Source organism: Mesoplodon bidens, assembly GCF_964165515.1.
Source record: "Mesoplodon bidens genome assembly, chromosome: 10".
Lineage (NCBI taxonomy): Eukaryota > Metazoa > Chordata > Mammalia > Artiodactyla > Ziphiidae > Mesoplodon > Mesoplodon bidens.
In genome coordinates this window covers 81,591,298-81,605,188 of record NC_138172.1, presented here as the reverse complement: position 1 = coordinate 81,605,188, position 13,891 = coordinate 81,591,298, and the positions used below count along the sequence as shown (strand labels likewise).

Below are 13,891 nucleotides of genomic sequence, written 5' to 3'. Positions count from 1 at the left end.
GACTTGGTGCATGAATTCTCCTTTCAGAAGCTGGAGTTGAAGGATGTGAGGGAGGTCAGGGCATGAAACAGTCTCTGGGGAATAGAAGAGGGCAGCCCAGGTAATGGATCTTCTTCTCCCATCCTTCCAATTAAGTCAGGAGCCAGAAGCATCTTTAATGTGCTCCTTGTCACAGGAAAGGCAAAGCACGTTCCACAATAAAGGAGGCTCTTTTGGCATTGTAGCTGCTGTCCCCAGTGCAGAAAAAAGCACTGGTCCAAGAGGCAAAATATTTAAAGGACATTCTTGCTAAAATGCATGTGGGCAGAAGAATTAGGTCCCAGAGAGAAAAATTAGAAATACAGATGTACTATTTTTAGTACCTTTTTAAAAGAAATGTAACAATATTAACTTTACTCTTGTAAAGTTATGAAATGTTCAAACCTAGAATTCATGCCAGTTAAGGTAAAATGGAACTCAGAAGTGCCAGGAGAAGGGCCATTGAGTGATTTTGCACATGATCTAGTTTTCCGATGAGGACAGGTGGAAGCAATGGCATCTTTTCAGTGGAAAACGATCAAGGCTCAGGGAGAAAAGCTCTTCACACAGGTCTGAATGGTGGAAGTGGAGCTGGTAAACCACGACTCCCAGAGATGCCCACTTTTGCGTACAATTTTCTGTCTCCTATCTTAAAATATGAGTAATTGTGGCATTTATTCAATGACTCTTAAGTTTTCAAACTAAAGAGCGGACCACCCTGTGCCTGGTTGGTTTCCCAGGCTGGGAATGAGCAGGGCACCCGGTGTGAGATCCTGGCTGTGAGCAGACGATCTGCCCTACTGAAGACTGAGCCGAGGGGAGGGAACTGGGACAGACCGCAGGAAGGTTTCCCCAATGTCACCTAGCCAGAAGAACCATAGCATTCATTTCAAAGTTTGTCTGGAGCCCTTTGAAAGCGAAATACAGCTGTGCTGCTCTGTGAGTTGGGTACAGCCTAACCCAGAAGCTGAAGGCCTGGTCTGGCAACACTGTGGGGACCTTTCTGTGATTCTTTGAGACCCAGTAATTCCAGCACCATGGCGGGAGGGCCCAGGCAGCCTGCCTGCTTTAGCCTTTCTGCAGTATTTACTATTCTCCCATTTCAGAACTTCAGAACATTTCTGCTCAGGGCAAACAATCTGAGTACCATGACTTTGCACATGAAGAAATAGAAGCATTCTGTTTTGAGATACTTACCAAGGGTGGTACAGAAGATACATAGCAAAGACTAAAATTCATGTTTTCACCATTCAAACCATGAGTTCCTGCTAGTGTAGGCGGAGCATGAGGTATGAGAGCAGAGTTGAAAGAAGCGTGGTGACTGTCCGGGACAGGCCTGCGTGTCATTGACCACTGGGGAGGTGGGGACAGGGCACTGTGGCCTCTTGGGGAGAGAGCCGTTGGCTGTGTCTGTGCAGGTTGGGGCAGGAGGCCCTGGAAAGGTGATGTTTGAGCTGGACTCGGAGGTAGGAAAAGGAGTAGATTCTGAGCTTTGGTGTCTGGCTGAGACAGTGAGACACTTATCCTGCTCTGGACGGGAGACGATGTATAGCACACAGGGTCCCTCTGGGGCACCGTCTGCTCTTTGCTAGCTTTTGTGCATGTGATGGGAAAGGTGGAAACGTTGATCTGTTTTTTTTCCTTAGACAAGTGCCAGCTTGATTCCTGACCCAGAGAGTCACAGAACCACAGAATAACGGAGCAGGAAACCACCTTACTTCATTAAGTCCCGTGCCCTCACCTCACAGAAATTAACCCGAGGACCAAGAGATGCTCCGAGTCACAGGTGGTCTGTGCCAAGTGGAAACTGGGACTCAGTTCCTCTTTGTCTGCAATCACTTGCCTCCCCTGTAGGCAGTGACTGCTGGCAAGGTCCCCGCTCGGTCCACTGAAGTTCAGTTGTAGAATGAGGCCAACTAGAGCATGGCCACATCACCGGTTTCCATATTTGGACTTTGAGCTACAAAGTACTTCTTTTAATTCCTCTCGTCCTCAGATCCTCAAAAGATTTCATAACCTTTGGATCTTTTGCAATCTCTCCCTTAAGTTTGGTGCAGTCGGCCCAGGTTCCTATCTCACTGCCAACACTTATTAGTTACATAACCTTGAACAAGTAGCTGGTGTCTCAGATTTCTTATCTGTAAAATAGGGGTAATAATAATAGTACCTACCTGGTGCCGTTGTGAGGACTGAATGGATTAATATGCAAAGCACTTATAACAGTACGGTATACATAGTAACTTCTGAAATTATTATTACCTTTTTGGCTTATTTGTTATATTAGTAAGCTACGTGTGGATTGGTTATCGTGAGTGATTATCCAAGTTCATTCTTGGAGTCTGAGTGGTATTTAGAAGTACGGCCCATTAACATGTTAGCTGATTCCCCAAGTTAATGGATGGGCTGTTACACCCCATTCCCTTCACAGGCAGTAGTGACCATCTATACCAGGAACTGTGAATTCAGATGCTCCCAGGGGCAGAGGAGGAAATGTCAAAGGATCAAGGAAGCTGGATATGTGCTTGTTAAACAGTAAGGAGTTGTTCTTCTCTTTTAAAAAGAGAACAACAATTTTTCTTTCCCTCCAGTTTTTCTTCAAATGAGGTTTTTTCCAGACTTTTTCCTTTGTTACTTTTTTTTTTTTTTTTTTTTTGGCGGTACGCGGGCCTCTCACCGCTGTGGCCTCTCCCCTTGCGGAGCACAGGCTCCGAACGCGCAGGCTCAGCAGCCATGGCTCACGGGCCCAGCCGCTCCGCGGCATTTGGGATCTTCCCGGACCGGGGCACGGCCCCGTGTCCCCTGCATCGGCAGGCGGACTCTCAACCACTGCACCACCAGGGAAGCCCCTTTGTTACTTTTGATATAGGCAGAGGAATAGAGAAATATTTTTCTTCTTGTAAAACAAGTGGCCGTGAAGGTGCAAAAATAAATGGCAACTAAAAAAAAAAAAAATTAGCAACTGACACGACATTCATTTTAGGGACACAGGGAGGTTGGGGACAGTGGCGGGATAGAGGGCTCACGCTTGGCCTAAAAGGCCAGTGACCACCCTTGTCTAGCTTTTATTCCTACGGAGGACAAAGGACCTTGTGTTATCAGCTCTTCAGTTTTTCTAGAGCCACCCCAAATCTCGCTATTTATATGAAAGTTCCCATTTTAAAATATAAACTCAAAGCATATCTGTGAATTCCATCCTCAGGCTGCCTGTTTGCAACCCCTGGTCCACACAGGGTAGAATCTCCATATGCTAATGTCATCTACTGAGATTTCAGCCAGAATTGTGAAGTCTTGTCTGCTTTGTAGAGTTAAAGAGAAATACTCTCTATCGTTCAAAAAGGACTGCCTTTGTACATTGGGTAACTAAGCATTAGATTCTTGATTTCATTCCTAAGACATTCAACTTTGTATGACTAGAAACCACGGCTGCCATAGCTCAGATGACTGTGGGAGTCTTTGGGAGGTTTCATTGGATGGTGGTATCTCTCCCCTGAAGATATCAGGTCCTAGTCCCTGGAACCTGTGAGTTTTTCCTTAGTTGGCAAAATAGACTTTGTAGATGTGATTAAATTAAGAAATCTGAGATGGGGAGATAAACCTACCGATCTCTAAATGGAGATAGGTTTAGTGGGCCCTAAATGGAAACACTAGTCCTCATAAGAGAGAAGCAGAGGGAGATTTGATACAGAGAGGAGTCAGTGTGGCCACAGAGACAGAGACTGGAGTGATGTGGCCACAAGCCAAGGAACACCAGCAGCCACCAGACGCTGGAAGACACAAGGAGGAAGTGAGCCAGTACCTCTGGAGGAGGTGCCAACACCTTGATCTCGACCTAGTGATACTGGTTCTGGACTCTGGCCTCCAGAAACGTGAGAGAATACATTTCTGCTGTTTTAAGCTACCAAGTTTATGGTAATTCGTGAACAGCAGCTGTGGAAAACTAATACTGTTAGTAAGGAAAAATTTTTTAAATTGGTTTTTGCCAGTGATGCATGCATGAATCAGTAAATGACATGTCCTTGACCAGAGAAATTAGCCATTATTTAGGGATCAGTGGCCCTAAGCCTTCCTTGAGATTTTTGGCTAGTGGTCCACATGGTGACTTCTTGCTTGTACAACTGTAGCACTCGGGTCATCTCTACCCTGCCAGAAACTTACCCCAAGGGCCATTCCCTGGACACTGTGTGTGTTCCAGAGGAATGCTTTCAGTTGTCCTTGACAGAATATCTAATGGTGGCTTCAGCAACAAAGACTTTTGATTAGGTCATATAACAAGAAATCTAAAGCAGATATTTTCAGGGATCGTGCAGCAGCCCAGTGATGTCATCCAGGATTCAGCTTCTTTCTTTTAATCCATCCTCAGCAGTTGGGATTCTCATCTTTAGAGCTGATGTCTCATAATCACCAGAAGACTGTCTCAGCTCTGAATATTACAGCTTTATACAACCATGTTCAAGGCAGAAACACAGGGCAAACTCTTTGTCAGCTGTCTCTATCAAAGAGTAGATTCCCTCCCAGAAGGCCTTCTCTTCCCTCACCAGCTCACTTTCCTTTCCGTCTCGTTAAGTCAGAGCCATAGTCCCACTCCTAAACAGTATTCAGTGGGAAGGAAGTACAATAGAATTGTTTGGCTTGGCTTCAACTGATCATTGTTCGTGCCCTGGGGCTGTAGTAGGTGGCTGCCATCCCTGATTGTACTGAATCGTGAATAAAATCAGAGCTCTATAAACTAAGCAGCAAAGGGAATGTTGCTATTGGGTAGATCAGCAATGGCATCAGTCATATCGCCCTTCTTTTTCCTAGTGCGTTGTCCGTCACCCTGCTGTTTACCCAGAGCAGCAGTGAGTTTTTGTCCTTTCCTTTCAGAGTATAACATGAGTCATCATATTCAAGCCACCACAAAAATGATGAACAACTGGACAATACTGATCTCAAAAGTCAGTAACCACTTCCTGCTAGGATATGCTCAGAGTTCACTATGGGTTGAATGCTACTTTTTGTCTAATGCTAATTTGAATAATACCACTTCATTGTTTTTAGTTTATGAAATAATTCAGTAGAGAACAGAAAGCTCAGATAGTTGTCATGGTTCTGTTCTCTATATCTGTATATAGTGTAACTAATTCTCCTCTCTGATGATACTCCTTTGTACCCTTAAAACAATCACCACAGCTTCCTAAGTCCCTTTTTCTTCATGTATTCTCTGTTTCTTCAACTACTCTTCTCGTGCTTTCATTTAGGCCCCTTATTATGTTCTTGAATATCTTTCTGGAAGCTTGTCATCCAAAGTTGAACAGTAATTCAGGTGTATGTTGAGATTGTCATGTCCCTTGTTCTGGATCCGCAGCTGCCATGTTGCAGAACTCCAATGGACACCATTCATGTAGTGTTCTATGAGTACCCCAGAGTTGTGCAAGGTATTAGCATTGTCTGAATGTTGTCCTCCTAATAAGAACTCCAATAATGCACTATCTTTAGGGGAAAAAAAATAAAGCAACCTTAGAGCATCTCCAGTGAGAGGTTTTGTACATATCTCAAATTCAACACCTTAGAAAACAGAACCCATTGTGTCTCCTACTCTCTATAACATTCATCCTGTCTGGTGCCTTTGTTCAGGCCTTCCACATATTTCACCTGACTATTGCAGTACCCTCCATCTAGTCTCTCTGCCTCTAGTCTCTCTATTCTAACATCAGTTTGAATAGTCCAGGGGGGTCTCCCTCATGTCATTTCCCTGCTTAAAAGCCCCAGAGAGCTCCCGTGTGGCAGGGTAAAGACCAAACTCCTGCGTGACAGATGTACGCCCTCACAGCTGGGTCCCACCCTAAGTTTCTAGCCATTCCCTGCATTTCCTTACTGCCTTCCGTGGCCTTTATGTCCTAGCCCTGTACTTCACAGTGGGGTTGCACATTACAGTCCCCTGGAGGGCTTTCTAAATTATCAAAACTCAGTCCCCAACCTCGACCTGACTCTTAGAGGTGGGGCCTGGGCATCAGTATTTGTTAAAAGTTCCCCAGGTGATTCTGTTGTTCACCCAGCGTAGGAACCGTAAGCTCTCGTGAACATGCCAAGCTCTTACACCCACCAACCTTTTGCAGAGTTTCCTCCATCTGTAATTCCTTTCTCTCCCTTTTCTGTGTAATAAAGCTTTGCTCATTCTTCAGACCTCAATATTACCTCTTCTCTGAAGGGGTGTCTGATCCCTCCCTCCTCCCAAGAGTTTGTTGCTCTCTCTACCATGGGCTTATAGCGTTTCCTACATTTTCCATGTACGTGTTGATCAGGAGTTAAAGGAAGGACCCTTCTCTTATCCATAATATGCCCCAGAAGCCTTGCATAGTGCTTGGCATCTTGGTAAAGTTTGAATAAAATTGTCACCCTGACTTCAGTGCCTAAAGAGACTCTAGTCTGATCCATTTTACAGTCGGTATGTAATTACCTGAAATAAAATTAAAAAGCAACCGCCACGTGTTGGTGAGGGTCAAATCTTGCCAGAGAAATGGAATTTTGTTCTATGATAATGTGACAGACAGTAACAAGGAGGAATCATAGGGTGACTGTATACTGAATGAATATCCCACTCTATCATGATTTCAGTAAAGTTCTTAATTTTTTCAAGATAACTTTTTCTCAGTGATAATCTAGGAGGACATTGTCCCAATTATGCAGTTTTAGTAGATGAGGAACTAACTGTCAAAGAAAGGCTTCTATGATTAATAATTGATAGATATGAATTATTATTATTATATATAATGCCATTGCAAAAAAAAGTGGGGGAGAGCCCACAGGCTACTGGAATGTAGGTCGTTATTAAGTTTTGGGTGCCACAGTTCATCAAAGACATGGAGAAATGTGTGAGGATTCAGAGATGAATGCCAAAGATAATTAAAGGAGTGGAAAACAGGTCCTATGAGGAAAGGTTGTATAATTACAGCAAGAGGAGGTTGAGAGATACACATTTGATTACTAATTTGATGTACATCACATTTTCGTGAGATAGTTTCTTTATATTCACACACAAAAAAACAAAGCGTGAGGAAATTAGCTTAAATTAGAATAGGCCGGTTTCGGTTGGACATTAAGAAAAATACTCTAACTGGATTACAAAATGCAAATCCGATCATGTTATTTTCTTGTTAAAAAAAAACCCTGGTGACGCAGTGGTTGAGAATCTGCCTGCCAATGCAGGGGACACAGGTTCGAGCCCTGGTCTGGGAAGATCCCACATGCCGCGGAGCAACTGGGCCCGTGAGCCACACCTATTGAGCCTGTGCATCTGGAGCCTGTGCTCTGCAACAAGAGAGGCCACAACAGTGAGAGGCCTGTGCACCGCGATGAAGAGTGGCCCCCGCTCGCCACAACTAGAGAAAGCCCTCCCACAGAAATGAAGACCCAACACAGCCAAATAAATAAATAAATAAATTTATTTAAAATAAAAACTTAATTGACTTCCCATTGTCTCTAGGTCAAAGCCTACTTTAAAAAAAATAATAAATAAAGCATGTAATTTATGAGTTAGCTGATTTTTGACAGATCAAAGTTCCAGTGATTTTTTTTTTAAGGAAGATGACATACAACAGTGATTTGGGAATTTTAATTTGTTGGAAAATGAAATTATGAATGATGCAGAAATCATATGTCATATCAAAAATAGATGGAGATAGATATGAAAAGGAAAAAGAGGGGAAAACAAACACAGAGCCCAAAATTGCTTATGTTGTGGCCCAAATGCTCTTTCTATGTTATGCTGAGACACACCTTGAATCCAAAAGAGTCCACAATGCACAAATCGTGAAGTGGAGGAGCCATGATGTATGATGTGTTCTGTCTTATGAGCAAGTTCATATTAGGTTTTATTAGGTAAATCTACATTAAAATGTTTTAGGCTGAAAAAAATGCTTAAGATATGTATCATCTTTTTAAAGATTTCCTTCCTTTACCATTTTGAGAATTGTTTTTAAACTTTTAGTCTAGAATAATTCAAACATACAGAGTTGCAAGAACAGTACAAAGAAGACCCATACACCTTTTCCCCAATTTACCTTGTGTTAACATTTTACCCCATTGTGTGTTTGTTCTCTCTCTCTCTCTCTCTCTCTCTCTCCACACACACACACACACACAGAATTTTTGTTTTACCACTTGAGAATAAATTGCATATATTATGGCCCTTTGCTTACAAATCCTTCAGGGTGTATTTTCTTAGAATAAGACTATGCTGTTTCACAACCACAGGACAGACATCAACTTTAGTAAATTTAATACAGATACAATACTTTAATCTAGCATCCATATCCTAATTGTTTCCATTAATGACCTTTATAGTGTTTTCTTCTCCTTTAGTATAGGATCCAGTCAAAGCCTTATGTTTTTTGAAATGTCATTTGAGGCTCTCAGCAAGCAAACTTCTGGGGTTAACTCTTTCCAGTTCCAAGCTCCCACCTTCCCCTCCACCCCAGATTCAAGCCCCTGTGCCTTCTTTTCTGCTCCTTGGAATGCTAGAATCCCCTACATTACAAAACACCTACTTTTCTTTTTCCTTCAAGACTCAGTCTTTTATGAAGACTCTTCTTACTGCCCTCCTGAGCCCAAGTGGAATCAACCAAGTTAGAAGCCAGGGGGCTTTCTTCTTAACCCCTCCCCACATCCTGTACCCTCAGTGTACATGAAATATCTTAGTGCATATTCATGAGTATGCATCCACCCACTCTCATCCTCTGCCATGAGACTCTAAGATCTTTAAAAAAAAAAAGGACCATATTTTATTGGTCTTTGTATCCCCAGATATTAACATAAGGTCTGTCACACAGGAAGTGCTTTATAAATATTTATTAACCAGCAATAGAATCTATCACTGTAAAGAGCTGCTGAAGGAAGTTGTAAATTGTCTGATCCTGTAGAGCTTCAAAAGAAGGAAAATGCTCTTCAAACCAGGGGCCTTAAAATGGTTCTATGGGGAAATGGGAATGAGTGGGAGAGGGGCAGGTAGGCTTGATCTCTAAAAGGTTTTCCAGTTATATGGTAGAATATGGTGAAATCAGGAATAACCTTTACAGTTCTTAAGGTTTCTCAAGGTCATGCAAAGCCTTCACAAAAACATAGACTAGAATTACTTTTTAATTTTTAATTTTGAACTAATTTTAGACTTTCAGAAATGTTACAAAAATAGTACAGACAGTTCTTAGCGATTCTTCACCCAGCTTACTCTAATTAACATCTTCTATAACCATAGGACAGTGATCAAACTCAGGAAGTTAGCATTGGCACAGTGCTGTTAACTAAACTATGACCTTATTCAAATTTCACCAACTTTTCCGCTAATGTCTTTTATCTGTTCTGGGATCTTATTCAGGTTCTCACATTGTGTTTAGTTGTCATGTCTCCTTCTTTGCCTCCAATCTGTGACAGTTCCTCAGTCTGTCCTTGCCTTTTATGATCTTGACACTTTTGAAGAGTATCGGTCAGTTTTTTGTAGCATGTCCCTCATTTTGAGTTTGACGTTTTCTCATGAGTGGATTGAGGTTCTGCATTTTTGACAGAACACCACAGAGGTGATGGTGTGCCCTCCTCAGAGCATCATATCCAGGGTACATGGTGTCGTATGTCTTAGTAATGTTGATGTTGAACTTGATCACTTGGGTAAGGAGGTTTCTGTTAGATTTCTGCCTGTGGAGTTACCATCTTTCCCTTTGACATTAATGAATGTCTTAAAGATATTTTGTTTTTTTGGCTGCTCCATTTGGCTTGTATCTTTGTTCCCCAATGAGAGATCGAAGAAACTGGGCCTGGTAAGTGAAAGGGTGGCCAGGGAATTCCCAAAGATACTTTGAAACTATGCGAATAGCCTGTTTCTCCTCAAACCTTCATCGACCAATATTTGCATCCATCGGCAAATCTTGTCTGCAACAAATTATGACGTTTGCCTAATAGCGAATTTCTTATTTCCCTCTTTCCTTCTACATTTATTGACTGGAATTCTTCTGGAAGGAGAAGCTGCATTGACTGGATTTAGATGCAGAATGTCACTTATTCTATCATTCTTTTCTGATCTTTTGATTTTTCAGATTATTAGTTTGACAGATGTATTTTTTTATGTCTTTAGTGTTCTTATTTAAGCATTTACATTTTATTAATGTTTGCCTAAAGGCATTGCAATCACTTAAGTTATGTACTGCATTTTCTTCATTATAGGCAGACTGAATGACACTCAATTTTATAAATGAGAAATCAATGACTTATCTTTTTCTTTATAAATTTATTTATTTTTGGCTGCATTGGGTCTTCGTTGGTGCGTGTGGGCTTTCTCTGGTTGCAGCAAGCAGGGGCTACTTTTCCTCACATATGTGGGCTTCTCATTGTGGTGACTTTTCTTGTTGTGGAGCACAGGCTCTAGGCACGTGGGCTTCAGCAGTTGTGGCACGTGGGCTTCAGTAGTTGTGGCATATGGACTCTAGAGCACAGGCTCAGTAGTTGTGGCTCACGGGCTTAGTTGCTCCGCGGCATGTGGGATCTTCCCGGACCGGGGCTCGAATCTGTGTTCCCTGCATTGGCAGGCAGATTCTTAACCACTTCTCCACCAGGGAAGTCCCATGACTTATCTTTTTAAAGAACACAACTGAAGGACTTTAAAAGAGACACATCCTACATGCAGGCCTTAAAAAATTACTAGTTCTTTGTTTAGCTTCTGAATATATAGTAATAAAAATAATATTAATATAAAATACTGTTGTTGCCTAGCCACAAACAGTTCATGGAGCACATGTAAGTTCTATATCAGGAGAACCTTAATTTAAGCATTCCTTGGCCTTTGTATGTTTACATTGTTAATTGTAGCTGAATTACACAGAACACAGTATATTTAGCATGGATTCTTGTAGCTCAGCAATTTCCATCGACCATAGTTATCATGTCATGTTTGCCTACAGTGGTTAGTCAGCAGAAAGGCATCAAATTGCAGCTGATTCATTTCTGAGTCAGTGATAAAATTACTTTCCAAGAACGCTGTGTCTCATTTTATAAAAAATTGGAAACGAGCATTATTTAGACCAGAGGTTAACAAACTTTTTTCTTGTAAAGGGTACAATAATAAATCCCTTAGGCTTTGTGGGCCATACAGTCTGTGTCACTCCTACTCTGCTGTGTAGTGTGAAAGCAGCTGCAGACAATATGCAAGTGAGTGGGCATGACTGTGTTCCAGTAAAACTTTATTTACAAAAAACAGGTGGCAGGCTAGGGGTTACAGCTGGCCCCTGATTTAGACAGACATAGAATGTACATTAACATTTATCCTTGTCTTTCATTTTTTTCTATAGGCAGAAGACTCATCTTTGAAAATATGTATTTCGGAGATAGTCACGTTCTATTGAATACCTTGTGCTGGTGCTGCCATAGAAAAATCTGGTTACACTCCGGGGAGGTCTGCTGCGGCTGCAGGACTGATCCGCCTCGGCCCTGAGATGAGTGTCCGGCCTGTGCGGGCACACCATGAATAGATACACAACCATCAAGCAACTCGGGGATGGAACCTATGGTTCCGTCCTGCTGGGAAGAAGCATCGAGTCTGGGGAACTGATTGCTATTAAAAAGTAAGTTTTATCCTTCATGCTCATGAATCCATCCTCAATAACACATTGTCAACATAGTTTTAACTCTATGCTCTCCATTCCTCATCTGTGAAAAGTTTCTACAGGGGAGGCATGGAAAAGAATCTCAGACATTGATTGCTGTGGGTTAGATGACTGTGAACTCTGGGATGCTCGTGTTAGAGTCTTAAACACATCCCCATGTTAGATGCACTACTTTGCATACAGCTCTAGTACTTGTTCCAAGGATCTTCTCATATGGGGAGTTAGTAACAAGCAGATTAAGAAATATTTTATAGGAAAGGAAACTGAAACTGAGAAATGAAATGACTTATTTTGGATCCTTTACACATGTGATAGTCTGGTGACTACGGTTTTGCTCCCCCCATCCCACTCGCCCTTTGCAATCTGAGTCCAGACCCATTGTATTAGTTATCTGTTGCTGCATAACAGTTTGCCCCCCAAAATTGTGGTTTAAGACAACTATCTCACAGTTTCTGTGGGTCAGGAGTCTGGGCCTGGCTTAGCTGAGTTCTCTGCTTTGGGATCTCTCATGAGGTGGCAGTCAAGCTGCTAGCTGGTGCTGGGATCTCATCTGAAGGCTGGACTGGGGAAGGATCCACTTCCAAGCTCACTCACATGACTGTGGGCAGCATTCAGTGCCTTGGGGGTTGTTGGACTGAGGGCCTTAGTCCTCTGCTGGCTCTTGGCTGGAGGCTGCCCTCAGTCCCTTGCCATGTGGGCCTCTCCAAAGAGCAGCTCACAACATGGCAACTTGCTCCATCAAGACATGGAAATCAAGAAGGCAATGAGAGTCTTCAACCAAGATGGAGGTGACATCTTATTGCATTTGTAAACTAATCACAGAAGGGGTATCCTCTCAAACTGCTGTATTCTATTGGTTAGAAGCAAGTCATTAAAAGAAGGGGGGTTATGCCAGTTTGTGAATACCAGGAGGTGGGGGGCTTTGGGGACCATTTTACAGTCTGCCTGCCACACCCATCTATATCCAGTTGCCTTCTCAACATCTCCATTTGGATGCCCTGAAGACATTTCACACTCATCATACCCAAAACTGAACTTACATACAGCATATAATGCCTGTCTTGATAAATGACACATTTCCATCCCTGCAAAGTCGGGGAGTCCCCCGACACCCCTCCCTGTGCCCCAGCATTGGTCGTCTGGTCCTATAGACTCTAACTACCAGATATTTTCTGATCCACCTACTTCTCCAATTCCCCACTGCTAACCTCCCATTCAACTCATTATCATTTACCACCTCTGCCTCTAGAATACTTTCCTCTCTAGGGTTCTTGGCTTCCATTCTTACCCGTGTCCATTCCAGCCTGAAGGGATTATATTAAACACGGGAGTCTAATTGTCTAAAATCAATTGTACCAAACCTTCTTTGCTGCCCCATCATGTCCCCTGTCCCACCTGACTTCAGCATGCTGGGGTATGCAGTGATGTGCCCGCCACCAGTATCCCACCTCAGGTGCACGTGCTTGGTCCACAGAAGGTCCCCAGCAGGACTGAGCCCCCATTGCCCACTGCAGTGTCAGCTCTGTAATGTGTCCTTTCATGGGTTTCCCCCATCTCTGTTCTTAGGTTCCCTGCTCCTTGTCCTGGGTTCCTGGAACCACCTCCCAAATCTACTCCCTGCATCCAAGTCCTTGCCTCAGGCTCTACTTTCAAGGATCCCAAACGAAGGGCTTTTAATGTCTTCCTATCAGTTTTAGGGTCAAGCCCCCAATTTTACAACTTGCTGCTTCACTCGGCCCCTGCCTGTTTTCTTTGGCTGCATTTCCTCCCACTACTCCCTTGCCTGCTTTGTCCTGGCCACACTGGCCTTTCGGCTTCTTGAACTCACCAGGTACCTTTCTGCCCTCTGTCTTCCCATGCTACTCACTACCCTGTGCCTCCGACCAGGCCAAATTCTCCTGGTCCTTCAGGTCTTGGTTGAAATACCACTTCACTGGAAGGCTGTTTCCTGATACTCTAGACAAAATTAGGTCACGTTGGGGTCCACTTTCATGGTGCCCTGTCCCTTCCCTTCATGGCACTCAGCACAGAAGTCGATTGATGACCTGCCTTCCTGCTCCGAGGTTGGTTCCATGAGCAACGTCTTGCCCATCATTGTGTCTCCAGTGCCTGGGCCTCTGCCATGTGTAGCAGGGGCTAAAATATATCTGGGGCATGAATAAAGGAAATGGTCACTCAGCTGGGAGACAGTGTGGGACAGACTCTCAGAGTGAGGGGGAGAGATGAGACTTGATCTGTTATTAGCCAGC

At 43.2% G+C, this 13,891-nt stretch overlaps 1 protein-coding gene across 1 annotated transcript in view; it reads left to right on the top strand.

Moving 5' to 3' along the window:
• Window positions 1-13,891, top strand: part of CILK1 (ciliogenesis associated kinase 1) — a 53,041-nt gene that overhangs the window by 6,327 nt on the left and 32,823 nt on the right. Inside the window, exon 2 of the mRNA XM_081245357.1 lies at window positions 11,328-11,600. Within this exon, the coding sequence (XP_081101483.1) occupies window positions 11,500-11,600 (101 nt within the window). The 5' untranslated portion in view covers window positions 11,328-11,499. The remainder of the gene's footprint in view (window positions 1-11,327; window positions 11,601-13,891) is intronic.